At 37.9% G+C, this 22113-nt stretch overlaps 1 protein-coding gene across 1 annotated transcript; it reads left to right on the plus strand.

Annotated features, from left to right (window-relative positions):
- The first annotated feature begins 1212 nt into the window (after positions 1-1212).
- On the plus strand, positions 1213-20374 carry LOC140230993 (BLOC-1-related complex subunit 8-like). The gene is made up of 7 exons (XM_072311141.1): positions 1213-1388; positions 4924-5036; positions 5734-5781; positions 9286-9398; positions 9996-10060; positions 10831-10938; positions 20161-20374. The coding sequence occupies exons 2-7, from the start codon at positions 4955-4957 to the stop codon at positions 20189-20191; spliced, it is 447 nt and encodes a 148-aa protein (XP_072167242.1). The 5' UTR covers positions 1213-1388; positions 4924-4954; the 3' UTR covers positions 20192-20374.
- Positions 20375-22113: the final 1739 nt, after the last annotated feature.

Raw genomic sequence — 22113 nt, forward strand, 5'->3', positions numbered from 1 at the left:
GATGAATCCTGAGTATATACTCAGGCAGGTGTCTATGGAATATGCGTGTTGTAGCAAAATCAGCCCATCCTCAACGGGTTAATAAGCTCAAAATTTTGACACCGTATTGAAAGGTGTGTCACTGTATTTTATATTTGATTTTGGCAATTTAGTCAGTTTTGCTCACAGATTGAAGGGATGGTGTAGTATTAGTTGAGGTGAGGATTCTGCTTTTAATTTGTTGTGAGGAACTTAGAAACCACTTCATGAAATATGAAAGAGCATACAATTCTAAGAAGAATTCAAAGTTTATTTTGATGAAAAACAGTTTTGAAATGGCTGAGATATATGACGAGATTTTTCGCAAAAACCAGTAAGTCCATATTTGCCTAATGGAGATATTTGCGATTAAAAGTCAAGAAAAATAAAGAGAATAATAAGAAATATTTTGCTTCTTTTGACCATAACTTCAAAAATGTACATTTATATGCAGTGACCAATGTATCATTCAAAAGGTATTATTTTGTACTTTATGACAGAGATCGTATTTCAAAATCTTCAAAAATGGACTTATCGGTTTATGCGAACAAACTCTTCATATCTAAAAACGAAGTAAAACAAAGCAACCCTAATAAAAGGTTGGTCCCCGTCATTTTGTTTTGGCCCAAAGAACTAAGGAACAAGAATGCGTGCCAAGTGCCAAGTGGTACACTGGGTGCTTGAAAAAGAAAAAGAAAAAGACACACACACACAAAATGTAGTAAATTCTGATAGAGATACCGAGTATGAGATCCGGAAATTTAGGGCAATGTCTGGAACGGGTGAGGTGGCTGTGCGTGGAGCACGAGTGGAGCAACAGTCAAAAATGAAAGAGCGCCATCTCTTATAATACACGGATCAGTCAGAGAGAGAGAGAAAGAGAGAGAGAGACTTCCGCTAGCAAAGTTCAGTGTGAATATTAATGATGACAACTGGTAGTTATTGTGGAAGCAGTGAAGACCTTGAGAATACGTTTGAGAACGTAAACTTACACGACTAAGTAGTACTCGTGGCAAAATCGTGAAATAGGCCCCACCGCAGTGCGCGTGCACCCGTGCGATGCTATGCTGTGGAAATCGGCCCCACCGCCGTATGTATCTCGCGTAAACCCCGTTTGGTGGGGCCGTATTCACGAGTATTATACTGTGGAAGAAAGCCCCACCGCCATGCTTATCTACCGATGAACGCCACACGGTGGGGCTGAATTCACGAGTATAAACAGGCGAGCCGCCGTAGTATTTGTACGGATACGCAGTGGTGGGGCCTATTTCACGAGTATGCCGTACTCGTTTGTCGGATACCTCAGCTTATTAAGTTACATGTTGACTGCCATGAGGGTTTATATGGTAGTATTCCTGTAACGTTAAGAGGTAAGCTATGTTTACGTGTGTAAAATAGAACGCGAACGTGCGCTACTCAATTCAAGTCTGTAGTCCCGTGTACTCGATTTCTAGTGATGAAGTCTCAGAAATTTCGGAAACATAACAGACTGCTGACTGTCGGTTAGAACGCTTAGGATCTGTGTGGTATAGAAGTAGCCTTAATATGCCAAATGAGTGCCAGTATGTAGTAACCACCTATCGTTGGCGTAATAGATCAGTAAATTTACAGTTCATTTCATTTATCATGTCTAAGGCAATCACCGCACAACGTAAATTTACAGTAACTTGGTAAGTAAATCGCGTAATCGGCCATGATTGTTGATTGATACAGTCTACACTGTACGTTGTAGATATGCTCGTCCTTTACTGGAGCCGTCTTGCCACTTTAAAAAGAAGAGAAAAAAAAAAAGCTTGGCTAGATCTGGGCTCCAGTAATGCTGCTCTATAGGTGCTCCAAAAGTAAAGACGACTCGTGATAATATCTTTGAATTTGACCAAAATGTCGAATAAATTTAATTGGTGTCTTGATTTAGTCGTGTTAGTAGGTGATTAGACAATAATAGTACTTGTCTGGATACTGGTACCGGTATTGTAAGTATGTTTACATCAGCTTCACACATTATCGATCCCCTCAAACTCGCGAGCTTTTATATGAACCATGCATGCAAAATTTGTGTGAACCAGTTCCTCAGGCTCAAAGTAAATATACAGTAAAAATACACTGTATCTGAAGTAGCCACCACCACCCGAAAATCAGATGTACATCAAGCCATGAAATGAGATCAATTATCCGTAGATTAATACGTGATATAAACATAAACAGTGTTTAAATCGGTTTTTTTTTTCGTTTTCTTGAAAAAATCTCGCATTTTACTAACTTTTCGCGTACCCGATTTTCCCATTGTAGTGGCGGCTTTGATTCGCCCATCATCGCAACAACAAGAGCTCGCTAGCGATGAGCCAGCACGCAGCCTGCGCGGCATCCGCGGGTAGTCGTAAATCACACAACACTCATTGCGACACCCGCGGCAGCAACCACGAAGCTCTCCACCGGGCTCGAGCGGGCAGCCAATTTCACTGAAACATGCATTGCAAGGTCCATTTCGTGTACCGTTCTTACCACATGCGGTTACTTGAGGGCGATAAATCTTCCTTTCAAAAAATCAGAAAACACTTCAATTTTGAAAAAAGCGAAGTTTCGATACTGCCATATTTTGCCCTATGTGAATTAAGTACACAATACACCAAAGGTCATGGCAAATAAGTGCGAAATTTCGACTTAGCGTGCTGAACAGATCATCCTCCTTGGGCTACTAGCGATAGGTAGCAGACGCAAACCCACGTACAGGAAGGCAAAAGTAGTTCAGGTTTGAGATTCGAGCATGTTGTTTGACATACAGCCATATTCTGAAAAAAATGATATCAATGCACCCCTGTCATACCTGCTACAGCTAGCGATCGTCGCGAATGGGCTCAGAAGTTGAGCACTGCGTGTGTAGAAAACGATGTACATGCGCGACAGCGCCATCTAGTGCTGAATGACGAATGCTATCTGAAGTACCGGTAGTGAAGAGCAAATGTAGCTCATGTAGGCTGAAAGAAAATAAAAAAATTACCTAGGGTAACATCCCCAGTATTTTTTGCAGTATTTATCAAACTGAAATAATACATACATATATCATACATCTGTATCTATAGCAGTGTATGTGAAATATATCAAATTTCTTGAATCTCAATTTTCATTTTGTTAAATATCACACAGAATTTCACAAAATCCCAAAATATATCACCTTGAAAATTCCCGAGAATACGGTCACCACGACCAGTATTCAGTCACGCGTTATGCGCGTTCAATGTGTCAATGCGTGTTCAAGACAGCTGAAAAGTGCGCTGCGCGCTACCTTGTTGGCGCAAAATTGCATCGCGGACATTGCGGCGCCCGATGGTGACCGAATACTAGGGAATCAGCACTTGCATTCAACCCTTGTACATTGAGACACTGTATCCTGCGAGAGAACAATGTATTTCTCGATTTTTAGCGCTTTTTCGGCGACCCGTACTCTTAAAACTGGGCTCAATCCGCGCGCGCTTTTGGAAAGTCGCGCCGATTCTGCGCTTTTTGACGGTAAAATTTGGGATTTTGGATGGATTTTTGGAGGGGGCTAAGGGAGTTTCCTGTTGTGAATGAGTGTGCAAGTGTGTGAATTGATGTGATTTGCGTGTGTTGTGACAGTGGAACTTACTGGCTGGTGACTAGCGAAAAGTGACCGAATACTGGTAGCTGACCGAATACTGGTGCCCTTACCCTAAATTGTAAAAAAGCAATCCCCATATTATAGCTGCTTATGCAAACTTAGTTGCTGTTTTTTCTTTTTTGATAAGAATAATGTGGTTTTTTTATACTATTAGTATTACACAATACAAAACCATTGTGTTGAAATTCAAAATGGCCACTGACATGTCTAGACTTATAAGTTATTGTGGCCACTTTCGTTGTTTCCTTTGGGTGGCCGCGCCGCTATAGACAGGTTTGACTGTATGCATAGTACATTGTATATGATTCATTCATATATCTGTACTTACGTAATTCTTTTTTTTTTTTTTTCATTGTATTCATATTGTCATACTTGCATGCTAAGGCAAAAATAAGTAATGGTACCTTACATTGTATGTATTCCTATTATATTCTTATGTACATGTACAGTAAATATGTTTTTTCATTAATAAACTCAACTGAAACTCTTCTTCCCGTCAGGTACACTGTACATGTAGTATGGTACAGTCCTCTACTAGTGTATCATTATATCATACTTTGTGCTTGTCAAGTGCTGAGTATACAGTGTGCAGTTATCAAAAATTCTTCTACAATGCTCTGTGTGCACATTAAACCAGGCAGGAGCTCATCGCAGCTTTAAAAACTGCACCGTTTTGAAGATTTCCAAGTAGCGCTAGCTAGTGCTACTCAATTCAAGCAGCACTTATATTACTTTGTGTATTCTGAATTGTTTTATTTTGTTATTCTATTGCAGGGCCTCCAAGAATAACAATGTATTTTTTAAATCACTGATGGGGCCTTGGGCTACGTTGAGTAAAGAATTCGGAATAAATAAAAAAAAATATTTTATATGTGTTGTTTCTTAACTGAAGGAGTTCATAACTCCTGCATAATATGAACCATTCTTCGAGGTATGATCGTATATATCACTGTTATGAATATGATACACCAGACAAATTTAGATCCTACAATTGGTGTACATCAATATGGCCATAAATATCAATGCTACACTTAAATGCTATCTACACTACACTATTACTAAGGCCAAAGGGCCCTGGGTGTTCTTTCATATCGAAGCTTTGTAAAATCACTCTGAAGCTCTGCATGTAGAGTCGGCCGTAGTGGATGTATAAATTAGGTAGCGAATTGAAGGTGTCAATGACACTGTGTAAAGTCGGTAAGAACAGTGATTGTCTGGATCTGATTTTCAGCATGTTCATCCATCCATCCTATTATATTATTTTCCAGTGATGGGCAGATAGCTGGTACATTTACATCCATGGATATAGAAGGGACCTCCATTCAGGCATATTCGGCTGGTAGAATTGCATCAATGCAGCACCCACAGATTTTGCATAGAGGTACAGTATGATGACATTCGTGCTTTGAGAAAAATAAGGATTTCTCTCTTATAAGTTTTTTTTTTTTTTTTTTGCATTAAACATTTTTGATATTATCTTTGTCTTTGTTCTTATGCAAGACTTTGCTGCACAAGATCTTGAGTTGTTGCATTGTAGAATATAGGAGGATGAATGTACAGTGTATTTGCCCAGAAAGTGAATTACACTCCACAAGTACTTTATGGTCATAGATTAATGGATCAATTTCATGTTTTCAATACAATATGTCAATATAACAAGTGATATACATGTATAATCACATGCTCCATGCATGCATACCTGTGCTACAATTTGAATTCACAGAGGTTTAGTAGACTTGATTAATGAGAGAAATGTCTTATAGAGAGTGGAATGTTGATTTCAGATCATTGATATGTGGTCGTATTTGAAACAGTTTGATTATTCATTTATCTTTTATATTTGTTGGATTATGTCTTTTCTGTTGCAACACTGACTACAAAAATATCTTCCACTGAAAAGAAGAAAGAGAGAGAAAAAAAAAGGAGAAATGCCCACATGTTTTCAAGGAGTAGTCTCTGTTCTGATTTATTGTTTTGGAATTGCATCAAGTATATACTGGCCCACTGGACATCCATGACATCTGGAAAAAAAATGTACACTGTTTGACCTATACATCTTTGCAAAACTATTCTTGTAGGAGATGGACAAGGAATGGACTTGGAAGTTGATTACAAGGTCAAAAAGGGTGAGTATGATCTCATTTTATATAAGCCAGTTCACAGTTCCAGTGTGAGCATGTGCAGATAGAGGTACATGTAATTTGGGACCTTGTCTTGAAATGGATTTGCAACTGAGGTATTCAAAACCTACACAGATAGGGCTTCAGGTGTTGTTATAGATAAACCAGGTGCATATTCATTTACAGGTGAATGTGCATTCTTTTCAGCAACATTAACAAAAGCCATTCATGCAGCACTGACATGTAAATTACCAAATTACCCAGTCAGTCCGCAGCACGTATGCTAATGAGCAGATCCGGCAAGATTTATTCAGCACTCTCGTTGACGATCTTTGCGTTCGAAAGGTGTCTCGTCGTGCGAGATTTTGCGAGACATTGATAGGGCTATGGTTTTCACAGTGTAGCGACTTGTACATACATTCGTCATGGCTACAAGTCACGGTAAATTGTTTTCCAGACTTTGATCTTTATTTTGATACTAAATTTGCCTATAACATCGGATCTTATCATGACTATATAATCAGTTGAATTTGCGTAAATTTTACCTGCTTTTCATGGAAGATTTTGTCGTCTAAAGTTCTTTTTTGGTTCCTGACCGGATTAAGAAACTGTTGTTTCTGATTTTGGCTTTTTCGTAGAGAGGAAACTTAGATGCTCATCATATATTGGAGTCAAGGAGACGCAAGCATGATTTATACTAGTTTTTCCGTTTTGAAATGTCTGTAAAATTCACTCCTAAGCCGGAAGTATGCTCCGCACAAAGTGTACAGTGGCGCGAAAGAGCTCTCTCATTGGACAGTGCGTGCGTTCAGCGCTTGAACTACACGCGTGCCAAGAAACCGCAAGTGGCATGAAACCGTTATGTAGCAGCGTAATGACGTAATGCAAGCGCTGAGTGCAGGCGCTGTCCAATGAGAGAGCTTACTCTTGAGATTGCACGGTTTCAAGCTGATCAGCACTGACATCGATGTATATTTTACTGGTTCCTGACCGGATTAAGCAACAAATTGTCAAGATATTTACATGGATACAAAGATTAGGAGATGGACTACCAAATAAAGCATTTTCATTGAGACGCAAGGTGAATTTGGTATTTTTTTGACGTCTTGAAAGTGTACTGCACGAATTACTTTTTTCATCATTTTTCAAGCTCAAATTACGCTATGATATTTTTCATTTACAATGATTTGAGTAACATGTGACGATAGTTTACATATTTTTCTTGAATTTGATACCAAATTTGTGAACATAAGGTGTATTTTTGTTGCCGAAAGCCCAAGGACAAAATCCTCTTACGCAGCTCATTACGTATGCAAGCCTAAAGCGGGCTTGCATACGAGTTGAATAAATACGAGCGAATTATCGGGTGCTGCGGACTGACTGTACCTGCATGGCTGTTTTCAACTGCTCTTCTTGAAGACTATTCCATGTTTTACAAAGTCTGTGGTTGGAGAGGTCATTTGAGACTAGTGCTAACTGTGAACTGGCTTTTTCCTCCGGCATTGTGACTTCAATTGGGAAAACACTGCAGTGTGTGTGAACTGTTAAAAGAGCACGCAATAATGATCAGCTGATGAGCAAACAAGATTTCATTTCTTGTTGGTCAACAGAGCAGCATCTTTGAAAGTATTGACAATGAATTTTAATGTAATAGTATTCATTTTGAGGTTTTCCATGACATTATTTGCAAACTTGAAGTTCATTCACATGGATATACTTGCAAAATTGAAATGCAGTTTCTTGAAAAAACAAAGAATTCACTTTTATTTTATTTATCTATTCTGTTTTATTTTCACAAGGTAACCCTTTCAGTTAAAAAAAATAATAATTTACAAAGGGGCCCTGCATAAAAAGACAAAATACATACAAAGTTACATACAAAAGTACAGTGAATAAAACAAAACAAAACAAAACAAAACAAAAAACACCACACATGGCTTACAAACTCAGTACAGGATTTAAAAAAAAAAATGTATATATGTATGTGTAAAATGCTAAATTATAGTCAAAAAGTATTTCACAAAAAGGCCCGGAAAACACTTTCCACCATTTGCAACCCACATAATACACTGAAAGGGCCTATTATGGTACCGTCCGACTGACACATAAATTGCTGAAATGAGTTGCACTTTTGATGGCTTGTCTGCTGAAATACGCTGACTGCATGGGTGTTGCAAAATTGTTTTCATTTTAATCAAGATTAAAGATGGAATTAGTTAACTTTCTAGTGAGAAGATCTTCCTCTATGCATGGCACATGAAGACCAAGTTCTTTGTTCAAAACTTTTGTTCTTCTTCTTCTTTTTCTTCTTGTTGAACAAGACTGGTAAAATGGTTTACTAGGGCAAGCAGCATGTGGTCAATGCACGTGGGTATGCATGTGGGTATTTTTGCTTGATAAATACCTATCTTTATCTTTATCACAGTATGCACTGTATATATTGATGTTATATTTGATATTATAATTCAGTTTAGATTATAAATCATATAGATATCATACAGAAATTATAATGCATGCTATATAAGCAAAGTCATCTGGTCCTCAGTGGGTTAAAGGGATTGTATAGTTTTGGTTGAGACCTAATTTCAGGTTTCCAACATTTTTTGGTGACATAATGAGAAACCTCTTATGAAATATGAAAGAGCATGTAATTTTATATGGAATTCAATGTTTATTTGATGAAAATTGGTTTTGAAATGACCGAGATATCCAAAAAAGAGCGATTCTATTAAAGTGTGGGACCCACTCTTTATTACGATTACTTTGTTTTACTTTGTTTTTTGATGTTTCAGTCATTCCAAACCCGATTTTCATCAAATAAACTTTGAATTCCTCTTAAAATGGTATGTTCTCTACGATATCATAAGTGTTTTATTGGTATCTCACTAAAAGTTAAAAGCCCAATTCTCATCTCCACCAATACTGTACCATCCCTTTAACTGTCGTACGTCCAATGATAACATCATTTGGCATAACATCTGGAAATAAATTGAAAACCATTTCCCGTGTTAAGAGAGAAATAAAGGGTCAATATCAATTAAACTTCATCAAATAAAGGATCATGTTCTTATGACAGATAGGCCCGAATTCACGAAGGTGGTCTAAATTTAAACCATGGTTTATGTATATTTCTTCTGCGTAGATATGATTGACAGATTGCGTACGCTAACAGGCATCCAGTAAAAAAACGTGCATTGATGCGCGCATGTATTTGTACGCCTATTTAACGCTTATTTTAGACCATGGTCTAAATTTGTACCATGGTCTAAGTTTAAACCACCTTCGTGAATTCGGGCCATAGTGATTACATGAGAAGTCAAAGCATCACTGTGATCTGTGCACAGTAGTCAACTTGCTGTTATAGTTGCTTTTTGGTCTTGTGATAACTTCATGATCATATTATTTTTTTCCTTTCATGTGTTTCCTGAAAAGTCTTGATGTCATGTTTTTAAATTCCTTAAGCTTTTTTGTTTTTGTTTCTTTCGTATTGATGAAATTGTCTACCTGCAGTGACGGATAGGCTATCAGAATGCTTGCATATCGTGGTCAATGAACCTTCCTTGGCTCTGTACAGACTCCAGGAACACGTACGACGATCCCTGCCCCAGCTGTCTCAGTGCAAGGTATCTACGGGGTGCTACAAACTCACAACTCCAGCCGACCTATTCTCTTGTCAAGCAGTTAGAAAGTTTGGCATTTTTAAAGGGAACAGAAGTATCGTATTATCAGGTTATGCTTCTCAGCCTCTTGTTAGCTTTTTGATTTGTAACCACTGTCCGTATGCTGTAGAATCCCCTAGTGTTACAGACTAACATAACTGAGGTGATATGCTGACAGAGTTTTCCCTTTCATTGATATTAAGATATTTTCAGATACCCTGTTATTATGGAAATATTTTACATACTCAGTAATGAAGGTTTCCGTGCTAAAATGAAATCCAGTCATTTTTTTTCTCTGTTACCTCTTATGAATGGACAAGAAAATGTGAACGTAACAAAAGCACTGATATCTAAAAAAAAAAGAAACAAAATATTACTCCATTTACTTCTCTTTTAATCAGGATTCACAGGGGCAGAAGAGCTCAAATTCATTTGATCCATGTTAGTGTGTAATATCTCGTGCAGATTTTATAAGTTCTCAAGAAACAAACTGTAATCTTCTAGTGTAGTATTTGCAACACAAGAGTACATGTTTACTGTGCCTTACTTCTTTGTCTGCAGATGGAATTAGCCAGTCTACAGCAGGAAGTTCAAGGAAAGTGCCATGATGTGGACTATGCAAAGAGGTGATACATACTAAGTGGCTGTTGCAAGCAATACACCGAAAACTCCAGACATAAAGATTGATGTACGGTATATCCTATAAAACCAACATAATATTCTGAGCTTTACTGGCCATATAAACAGCCCCAAGTGAGATGATAGCACTGAATTATTCCTATGACACCTGCAATTACTGCAGTGTACATTCATGCATAAAGACTGGGTTTATAGATGCACGTCATAGAGTGGTAAAGAATTTATTGATTGTCAACCATTACTCGCTGAAGTTAAAAGAATGAATGTGAATTTCTTGTCTGCAGTCAGTTGACATCCAGGCCAGCAGATACTGTAAAAGTGGACATTTTCGCGCGACTATTTTTTCATGCTCGGCGCGGAAGAATTTCGCATGTTTTTAATTACGCAGAATCAAGTCATTGACTGCTGGAACATATGGCAAACAAAAAAATATTTGCTTGCTTTTATTTTCGCACTAGTTTCGGGTTGCGCGAAATGCACGAAAATTTCAACACCGCGAAAATTTCCACTTTTACAGTACACTATTTGGTGTAAACAGCTTAAAGCCAGTTTTGTTGTGTACAATATCAACCAATATTAAGTGCAGAGACATGCACGGATTGACACCAACATGTTTGTTCCCGGAAATGGAGAAAGATAAAGGGTGAACAGATAAGGTTTACAGACGTGAAATCTGCTACCAACCAAGAGACCGTGTACAGTAATGCTTTCTTTTTGTCTGTCTGTCTGTCTGTCTCTACCTTGTTTATCCTAATAGAGCTGTTGAAGGTATGTCAGCCAGTGTTCGACCTTTCAACTCTATAAACACCCTTCTGAAGAGTGCCATCGTCAACAAGCAACACTTAAACCATCAAGCTTCAGACAGGTGAGTGAGAAAACCAGAGAATCACAGAGTAATCAGCCCCCAACAGAGAGTCATTTTTGGTCGAAAAAGTAGCGATAAAGCATTAGATCACGAAAAATTAGAGTGAAATGAGTTTGATATTTAGGAATACACGATTATGTGAATGTGAGCAAGTTGTGAGCAAGATTATGTGAATGTGATCCGGTGTTGTTTAATTACTTTTATTGAAAACCATGCTTCAGTATCGAAAATGTTTGATTCTTAAATCCTGTCCTGAACTGAGAGGCTTGCCTCCATATTGTCGAGACGGACTACCATGTGATTGTCGCTGGGCAGATCTTTGATGAGCAAGTAGCAACTGGCAATGAGAGCACAAAATTCTTCCATACTCCGTATGGGTAGAGGTTGTGTTTTGGTTTTTTTTCTTGTTTTTTTTTTTTTTGTATGTGTAAACAATGATCGAGGTATCACACATATGACAATCGATGGCCAAAGATCACACTCCGTAAGTACATGTATTTCTGGAGTAGTGGCATGTGCATTAAAGGGTGTAGGCTGTACTTGTAGCAAACCCTTTGAGGACTGTTGATAGAGGTAATCATTTGTTACACCGACAGATTTCCGCGCAGTGAGTGGCATTTCCCCCATATTGTGCTATGAGTCGCAGGTGACAAAATCGAGGTATTTGCGACATTCCCGTTTTACTGAATCTGTCAGAAAGTTGCTACTAGCATAATTTTGTTGAAAGTTACTAGCATCTGAAGTCACCACCTTGTTTGTAGGATCACCCTTTTAAGTCTGTATGACATATAGCTTGATGTAGGTACAGGTAAACCTGCATTTATAGTGCTTAATAGAAATTGCACCACAGAGAAATGTGGGTGGCCAGTCATCCTTGCATAATATTTTTTCATGCTTATGCCTTGCTGCTTGTAGTGGCTCCCAATTTTATGTGATGTCATCACTAAAGGGTGACAAATTCAGACGAGATGATTTCTTTTCTTCCAAAGCAAGTCAGTGCCATTTGTTTTGTTTTTTTCATGAGATGTTAATAAATTCGTTATTATTCATATTCACCTATTTAGCAGTATACGCATGTATTTTTAAATGTTACACATGGGGCCCGTTAAGAACAAACATATTAGAAATTCAATATATGGCTACCACATTATCTATGACTACAGTTTATTTGATCACTTGTGGTGTTTTTGTGTGTAGTAGCTACTGTAGACGGGCTTGGCTGTACTCTGCTGATGTTAATGCAAAGGGCGTGGACATTCTTTTGAATTCTTTCGCACAATATGTAATGTCTCTAGATGGGAGGTATTGGAGGCGAATGCAGGCACCCCACGCAGCTCGACGGCATCAAGGGAATAGCCCCCAGCGTTTGCTGCCGACCCAAGGTTTCATTTCCCTCGACATTGTTTCACAGTGTAGTCTGTTTGTTAACCCTCAAACTCCCAATGTAGTCTTTCATGGATGCATTACTGCATGGCTAATCTTCTGAATTCTGCTACAGCATTTTATCCTCCCCCATTTTCTGTTCTTCTTCCTGTGATTAATGTGCTGATGTGAAACCCTGATTGTGTATATAGTCCCCATTCCCCTAACCTGTCATTATACTTTGCATACTAGCATTCAGTATACAGTGTCTGCTATTTTTTTTTTTTTTTTTTGTGGTTGAATATACTACAATGTATTTCACAAATTGGACTTTTGAGAAGATTTCATTATAGTGAGTACAACATCCTCATATTCATTAAAAGTCATGTCAACCTACAAGTTTCTTTAGTTTATCTGCCTGTATATCATGTATGTAGAAAATGTTGATGTGCGTATTTGCTTTAGACTGCTTTCTTTACTTTTGTTATTTTCCTCAAGCTTTCAATGACCTTCATGTTCAGTAAAAATGAATTACTGTACTACAGACTGTATTCCTTGCACCTATACATATGCCTTCATATTATATATGTAGGACAAGGTTAGGTAAAAGTATCATCAATAAATTTTTAATGATGCAATGCCGTAGCTTGATTTTTATAGACATTGTTTATCTTTGTCTTTGTAATTTGTCTTATACATCAAAGAAAAACCACAATCTTGTCTATTGTAGGGGGCATTTCATGAAGCATTTTGTCCGACAAATTTGTCTGACAAATTTGCTCTCAGCCAGTCAGATGCAAGGATATCAGTAGCTTATAACAGTTTGTCAGAAAAAATATCTGACAAAAACGCTTCATGAAATGCTCCCAGGTGTCTTTACTCTTTGGGTACGTCATATGACCATGGCTACTTCATGATGTATGTACATTGTAGTGAACAAAATTTTTGCTTAAACTGTTCAGGGGTACATGGGCTGATGGTATGATTAACTACCAACAAATTTATCTATCATAAATTTCCTTTCATGCAGTTATATCCAGGGAAACAGTATATCAATATCAAAACAGTTGTTTTTCTGTCTGGAGAATGTAGTAACCAATATTCTACTGATTAGAAATAATTGTCAGGTATTTATTTCATGAACTGGCAGCTAGTGGTAGTACATCTGGTTTGATCTGTCTGTATTAGTAATCATTTAGATTAACAAAGCAGTCATTTTAGATAGTTTTCATGCTAAGGAACTACCTTGTCATCACATACATGCCCTTTCTATGTTATCTTTATGTGGGTTTATATTAATTTCATCTGGACTGGGCTATTATGGGCAGCATTGTTTTCATATTCGCATTCTTTCCAGCATTTCACGTGGGAGCCGCAGACACGAAGCTCTCTGCAGAGCGTGCAACCCATGCACAACAGATGAATAGAGTGTGCAGAGCAGCTGACATCACAATAGTGCATTTGGCACCAAGTTTGACAGTCAGTGAATGGTGACAGATTAGAAATTGTTTGTTGACTTCATTATTCATCAATGTATATTTTAGCCAAGACTCTAAAGTGACAAAGTGTCATCAGTTGAGCTAAGTATGACATTGACTTGTGGCATCATTGACGAAATTTATCATAATAATAACAATAATTGCATTTATATGGCGCTTTATACTGCTGTTTCTAAGCACACAATTTTCACTCTGTCCCCCAGATAGATCATAAAGTGGAGCTCTCATTGATGAAAAAGTCACAACAAAATGCACATAAGAGATCCCATTTCACTCATTCTTAGCAAAGAGCAGGTTGCATTAGCCAGTGAAGTAGTCCACATGATTGGACCCCATGGAAGACCAGCTAGTGCAGCTGAATATGTGCTATCCAGCCATCTTGTCAGGTGGAAATGAAAGCAAACTCTGTGTCCATTGTCAGCTGTAAAAAAAAAAAGAAACAAAGAGTGAACAAGGAAGATAAAGGTTTCAGTAAAATATATGGCCAGAAGTAAGAAAGCTATTAAACTTGTTTGCACTAAACAGTGGCAGCCGTCACAAGCACATTATACAAATTGGACCAGACATTGTCAGTGTGGAGAAGCCTTTACTGATGAATTTTTTTTGGGTTTTGTTTTTTTTAGTTGTGGCTCCTACTAAAACACTGATTAATTCAGTGCTTATTCACATCAATATAGGGCAACTTCTGTCAGTTGCAATAAAAACAACTCAGCGTAAGGATTTCATTCATTTGAAACTGCAAACCATTGGAATGAAATTATCTTTCCCACCCATGCCACTGACTGACCATTCCATGTGTTTATCAGCTGCTCATTTTTTCTTCTTCTCTCTCATGAGAAAATGCTAGTTCAAAAGTTTTGGTGAAATTCAATCCAAGCATCACAAATGCAACACATATGAACGGTCTGATCAATCTTCTGATCTACAGCTCACTATCTGATTTTACCACCCAAGCCAGAGAAAGCTATACTATGCTATGAGCCGTGAATGCAATTTTTGTGGTGATAATGAACAGTTTTGCAGGACTTGTTTTTGTAGGTGATTTTTTTGTTTGTTTTGTTTTTGTTTGTTTGTTTGTTTGTTTTTGGGTTAAATGGAAACATCACTACTGAAAATGAAATGCATTTTTAGTACAGGAATGTTTTTTGGTCCTGAGTTTTCAAGCTTTGTGTATTAGAATGACAAGTCATCCTGAGTAATCCATGCCAAATCAGCACTTCCAATTAAAAAATGATCAGAAGGGAATGTTAACATTTGTCAATTCATGGCTAGATTTCTGCAAACCTCTTGCATTTAACCTCCAAATTAAAGTGAACTTTTCATGGCCTGTTTCTAAAACGAAGAATACAGCAAGCCGTAGAATAATGTCATGCAGTTGTAAGATATCAGCTCAAGCAATAAAGTCCTTTGTTTTTAGAAAGTGAAACACCATTCTTACTATAGCCTTCTACCTTAGAAACGAGAGCGACCATAGTGTGGTCACTGGACAAGCAAGAGAATAGGTTATGAACATAACTACATTGTACCTGCCATTAAAAAGAGGAATTGATTTATTTTCATCGACTTCATCCGGAAGAGATGGTATTTTGTATGATAATATCAGTTGTCTTTGCTCCTCTGGAAATATCCTGCAATCTTGCATAATTCCTACGGTTGCAGTGAAAAATAAAATTTATCAATTGATGTCAATTGATTTATGTGCAGCCTTGTAACCATATGCCAGGCAAAAGCTCAATTACTTCATATCGTTTGTCCATGAAAAGAATCAAAAGCATCAAATTCATGTTACACACAGCCACACAGCAGTGTATGATATGAAGTGATCAAAGACAACATGATGAGACAGATTCCATAGAACTGGAACTTATTGAAAAAAAAAATAGAAAAAGAGAGAACTGTGATATTTGAATGTGTGGTTGCTAAGGCCCGTACTCGTGGGCCACGTTTGAGAGCTCAAAAGCGAACCGAACCAAACCAAGCTGTAGGGGCCTTCCTTACCATACCATACCAGATTGGGAGCGTTCTGGCTCTCTGTGGAGATAGCATACACTGTACCTCATAAGCTATTTTTGTTCTCAAGTCGCAGGGGTCACACCTTTGAAGTGTAACCAACACATTCACCTTGCACGTTTTTAATAAATACTACATACAGGTTTCCCTAACAAAGAGAATCAACTTTTTGTATTATTACGTGCATTCTTCTCATGTGAACAGCTGGTACTGTACGCTTTTGGACCACTTCGTGTTCAAGCTCTCTCTGTCATGGCATGGTACTATACATTTCGCTTTTGTAGCACATTGAAAAGCGGTCCACTTTTGGCTTGGTATGGTACAGTTGGGTATGCTTTAGGAGTGTTCGAGCATTCCTCTGGCATGGGTCTACTACTGTACGCTTTAGGAGAGAGCTCAAACGCACCCTTGGATGAACGAATGTGATTGATGCTTTTTTAGAAAACATGGTTCATCTCTTTATAGTTTATCATTGACAGATATAGTTTGAAAGCCAATCAGATGTAAAAACTGTGCTCATTTTCACTGGTATCCTTTAGATCATGATAGTGGTATATCATCTTGTCAGACACCCACCATTTCATGAGTGAGGCTGTTCATAGTCATCAGCGGTCATCAGTCATTTGGTCATCAGTTTAGTCATTAGTTAGTCATGCAGTGATGTGTGACCATGATTTTTTTTTTTGTGATTACTGGAATAATTCAGTTCTAATCATCTGAAAGATGACATATGTGACCCTGCATCACAAAGCCAACAAAAAGTCGCCAGACATGGATTTTTAGTTAAGGGCAGATATTGAAAGAGCAGATTCTAAGCTTTAAAACGATGTATAACTCAATTCAAATGGACTCTCCTAACCTATCTAAATATTGGAAAGAAAGCACGCACTCTGGAAAGGTGTGAACTGAGAAAAGAGGCTCTGAAGTAAAGGGTCTATTTAAGCGCTCAATCTTTAGAAACCATGCTGGCTGTGCGATGAATGGGACAAAAAACAGGATGTAAAGCACTGTAGCAACAACAATGAAGGGTTTTTCAGTTAAGCTGAAATTGAGCATACTCAATTAACACATTCTGTCCATGATTAATGCCAACTTTCAAGGTGGTAGCACTATCTATTCAAAAGTTATTAGAGTTGAAACTGAAGGGTGTGTAGAGAATTTTAAAGAAATGAAAAGGGACCTCTGAAGACGAATCTAATCACACTAATCTACAAAAAAAGGGTTGTAGAAAAACTGTTGAAAACACACTTTCCTGTTCGTTTTATGACCCCAAACTTATGAATAATGTAGATGAAGAATAATAGCTCTTTCAGAAAGTATGAAAAACTCAAGATTTACATAGTCGACCTGTTTCACCCTTTTGAGGTCCTCACGCAAATTCATGGGTTGCAACTTTGTGTTCGTTTTGTGATGCACGGTCACATATTATCTTTAAGCTTGAGAGTACATGTAGTATGAAGTCACACTTCTAAAAAATGTCTGTGAGCAAGATACACACAATGAACAACCTCTTCATGTGTTCTTTTCATGTCCTGTTGAGGTTGTTAACATGGGATGGTAAATCAACTCCACCTGCAACAAGGGAGTGCTTGCATTCAGCAGCATCGTGTTAGGTCTGACGGTCATGCAATACTGCATTCATTCATTGGCAGTCTGTACATTGTATGTAAGCAGTCATCTACACTATGCCTGGTGTAACGTGTCATAGTCAAACATGTGTTTAACGTCTGTGTAGTGATAGGATTGCTTCTGTGTTACCACACAAATGCCCCACGTGCTTCATAGACGCAGCAACATGTGCACCGACTGTGCGATATGGCGTCTTTTCCGGCCAAACTAACAAAAGCAGTTAATCACACATTTACTATAATCACAGAGCTCTGTTGCATAAAAAGATGTGATCAAACTGAAGTCAGAAAATTAAACATTTTAAGTCATGTATCAGCCAATCAAAATTGAGTAGTGAAAGACTAAACATGTTTAATTTTCTGACTTATTTTTCGTCTGAACTTTTATGCAACAGTGCCATGCAGATTATGGATTGATCTTAGATGATTTTATGTATTGTAATGCAAACTCATTTTCTTCTTCTTCTTTGTCTTTTTTTCTCCTACATCAGTGGGATCTGATATTCACTATTTGTTGGCATGTATTTGGCAATCAACAGAGCAAGCATACTGTAAAAGTGGAAATTTTCGCGGTGTTGAAATTTTCGCGCATTTCGCGCAACCAGAAACTAGTGTGAAAATAAAAACACGCGAATATTTTTGCTTGCCATACGTTCCTGTGCGTGATGTCTTGATTCCGCGGAATTAAAAACACGCGAAACTCTTCTGACCCAGCCTAGCGCGAAAAATTAGTCGCGCGAAAATATCCACTTTTACAGTAATGCCTTGTTGAGCCAGTATGCATGTTTTATATATGTATGCTCTGTTTTTGAAATCTGTATGTGTTCCAAGTTATGTTTCAGTCATAACAAATATTAGAAAATATACCTCGAACACTTGTAATGATTTTGCATGTTTAGCTATATCTGTTGCGTGTGTATGTGCCCTTGTGTTGATTATAGAATGTGCAGAATACGTATGTGTGCATGCATGCAGATAATTGCTCGTTTGAATGTGATCCTAATATTATTTGTTCAGGCAGATGCATGTTTACAGTCTACTTCATGTTTGGATAAGACATAATGTGACTTCTAATCACATCATGCTGAAGTACTGTACTTGTTATCTGCATTAATGAATAACATGTAAACATCCTGAAACTTCAAAAGCAAACATACCAATTGACCTTTCTAAAGAATGTTTGTTTGTACTTGTGAATTAGAACAAAGTAAAGCATATAGATTGTCGTGTTTCACAGACTTTAAGCATATTCCTTTCCCTCCCCCACAAGTCCAAAGCAGGCATTTTTTTTTTTTTTTCATTCTTGAAATTCCTCATCTGTACCTTTCAAAGAATTAAACTCTCTTCCGTTTCATTTTTCTTCATAAGAAAGTCATAAGCTATCCAAATAGAGCAGCAAACATGAAGTAAGAGATCAGACAAGATGTGAGCAGAGTAGCACCAATGGGGTGCACGTCATGAGTTAGACATCCACAAATCATACAGCCCACGAGTCATGCAGTCCATAAATCCTACAGCCCACAAGTTATACAGCCCATGAGTTCAGCACTAAGCAAACAAGGCCCATGAGACCAACACATTAAGCCTCCTGTTTTGATGTTGAACTCGTGTACTGTTTTTCGTATTGTCAAACTCATGGACCTTATTTGCCTAGTGTCGAACTCATGGGCTGTATGACTCATGGGGCTGTATGACCCATGAACCCTTTTTTTTTTCAATGTTGAACTTGAGGACTGTATGACTTGTGGGTGTCGGTCTCTTGGCATGGCCTCCGGACCAAATGATGGGACATAGCTATGTATCCAGTCAAGTGCCAGTAATTACATTTCATGGCTTCATAGAGGCTCTTAGTGCTCTTAGTGCCACTGTTCGTTTTGCAAATAAAAACTCTGCAAACTGTGTGATTTCTCCTACACAAACTGTACATTTTTGTGCAAAGGCGGCACTTTGCTGTTGTCACGGATGTAAAGAAATGATTATAGTTTCCCATGCATACCTTAAAACTTAAGTAACTGAACCGCCCAAAACCGCCCATCTGCTTTTCAAAAATAGTTTTATGCTTAACTATTTTTAATGTTTTCATGTAGAATATATAATTATGTAATTTGAAAGAGGTCAAAGGTCAACAAACGTATGTCAGAATTATTTCTGTGACACACTAGTCTCTGTGTAAAGTCTTAATAGGCTTTCAAATAGGCATAACTTATAATAGACAGAAAATAAACATGCAGTTTTATCTCTATTTTGCATCATTTAGAAGGTTGTCGAAAGGAGAGTAATATTTCTGCACCTTCCAGCGAACAGTAGGCCATCATGTACAGAATTTTCAGTTGCTAAAGGGTTAACCAGAGACATGTAGAAGAATACAAATATATTTTCATATTTAAGTGACTTTAGCAACATAGATTATGAAGGTTACCATTGCTGCAATGAAATAACCAGCCATTTTGAGATGTTCACACAAAACCTCCCTTAGACTATTTGTTTGACTGACATATTAAATACTGATAACTTTTTGTTCAACTTTCCTCAAAGATATACTTGTTTTAATACACAGCATAAAACATGCTATACATTCTTTGTACAAGTGTGTTTAGTACTTTTTGTAAAAATCTCATAGACTAACAACACAATGTGTTGGCTGATGCAAATGTAGAGACACCAGATATTAAAGCAAACACTGATGGACTTTTTTTTTTTGGCTTCCTCCTGTGCATTTGCAGGTTGGAGTATGGTTACTACCAAGTCAACTAAGGAAACTCTGTGGCAGGTGGTAGCAGAAGATCATGGCAGTATAGACATCAGAGACTGCTGCAGGTCACTTTCCTTCCAGCTGTTCTACTCCCACAGATTGGTGTGGGATCGTGAAAAATGTATTTATTGTGTGGACGGGCAGGAAGCACCGTCTTTCTCTCAAAAAAAGTGCAATTTTGGTGAGCTTGGCTCTGCTGTGAAGTGGTTCAATGTGCCAAGAATACAGGTGTACCATAATAGAGCTCATACAGCTATGATCAATGAGCAAAACTCAAATTTAACTACAAATAGACTGATTAGTGAATATTGTGGAATAAATTGTCTTTGATCGGATAGTCTTTTGTGCAGGACATGCATGTATACCTTTGGAGTATACTCAATGGCTTGCGTGCATTTTTTAAAAATCCATACATGTATTTGACAATCGTGAATGTGTTACATAAGTGTTGCAAATGCACAACCCTCTCTCCCCAAGCCGATGATCAAATCACATTAATACTGAGTTTGTGGGATATTAACACCACTCACTGTTTATACCTGAGAAGTACAATTGTATATTGGAAGCAAATGGAATGTAGATACATGTAGATAATGATGATGTGACCATTCATGTCTATATCACATGATTGTACACATCTATTGTAATCATTTCCATACCAGGAAGCTCATTGGTACGTTAAGCAAAGCTACAACGCTTTCTTTTACAGGTAACAAATTTCCTTTTTTGTTGCTTTTATTTTCATCTGTATAATGAATGAGAATTATTTCATTGTTTGAGGTAGTATCATCTGGGGTGATATGTACAATGTGGCTTGTTGGACAGGGAAAGTATATTTCTTATCTTAATCAATCTAAAAGAATTAATTTTCTTGCCATCTTTGCCGTGCTGTCAGCCAGCAATTTGCCATCAAGTTTCATCCCCACATATCATTAAAAAAGCAACCACTAGATTGATAATCATAATGATAAATTGCAACATGTTCAGTTTTCATACAAAGTGTGGCCTTGAATAGTGCATCACTTGATAGCTTGGACACTGACCAAGTCTTAACAACCCAAGATGGCAAGAAGTCATCCTCGCTGACCACATCCTGGTTCTGGACCAGCAGGTCACCGTGGCTACTCGGAAACACTCTGCAGTAAGAGCATGAAACTTGATCCCACGGTAGGGATCGCTAGCGATCAGTCTCGACTGCCTAGACACCCAGCCAGACTACATGCACATTTTGCCCCATGCACATACGAGGACACACGAGGACACCCTGTGGTTGTACAATCGCAATGTACACCAGTATGTACAGTATGTATATCAGTTCATTTGACAAGACTCCTCTGTGGAGATTTGTGCCTTCTAGTGTTGCATGGGTATCGTATGGACCACAACTGGGTTTGTTGTGAGTTATATGTCATGTTGTAGGTTAAGTACTTCAGGAATGAGGGTAGACTGTCAGTAAAGAATTGACTGACTGATGTAATGAACTCGTGTGCGACTTGTTACCACCACAATGGGATAAAGCTGCAAGCATTAATGTGTGGGTCCCACACTTATTAGAATCGCAATGTTTTGGATATCTCGGCCATTTCAAAACCAATTTTCATCATATAAACGTTGAATTCCTCATGGTATTTCATGCTCTTTCGTATTTCATAAGAGGTTTCTCATTATCTCACAAAAAAATGTTGGAAACCTGAAATTAGGTCTCAACCAAAACTATACGATACCTCTAATGTGTGTATGTGTTTGTGTCTTTACACTCTGTAGGCTCTTGGCTTTCTAGTGAATGGAATTTGTCTCATTTCATTAAAACACACACACATGCAAACCCACCAAAGAAATTGTAAGAAAAGTAGCAAGCAGTAAAATGTGGATATCAGCTTCAAAGTTGAAAGGGGTGGGACAGTTTTGGTAAGGGGATAATACT

The sequence above is a fragment of the Diadema setosum genome, chromosome 7, assembly GCF_964275005.1.
Source record: "Diadema setosum chromosome 7, eeDiaSeto1, whole genome shotgun sequence".
Taxonomy (NCBI): domain Eukaryota; kingdom Metazoa; phylum Echinodermata; class Echinoidea; order Diadematoida; family Diadematidae; genus Diadema; species Diadema setosum.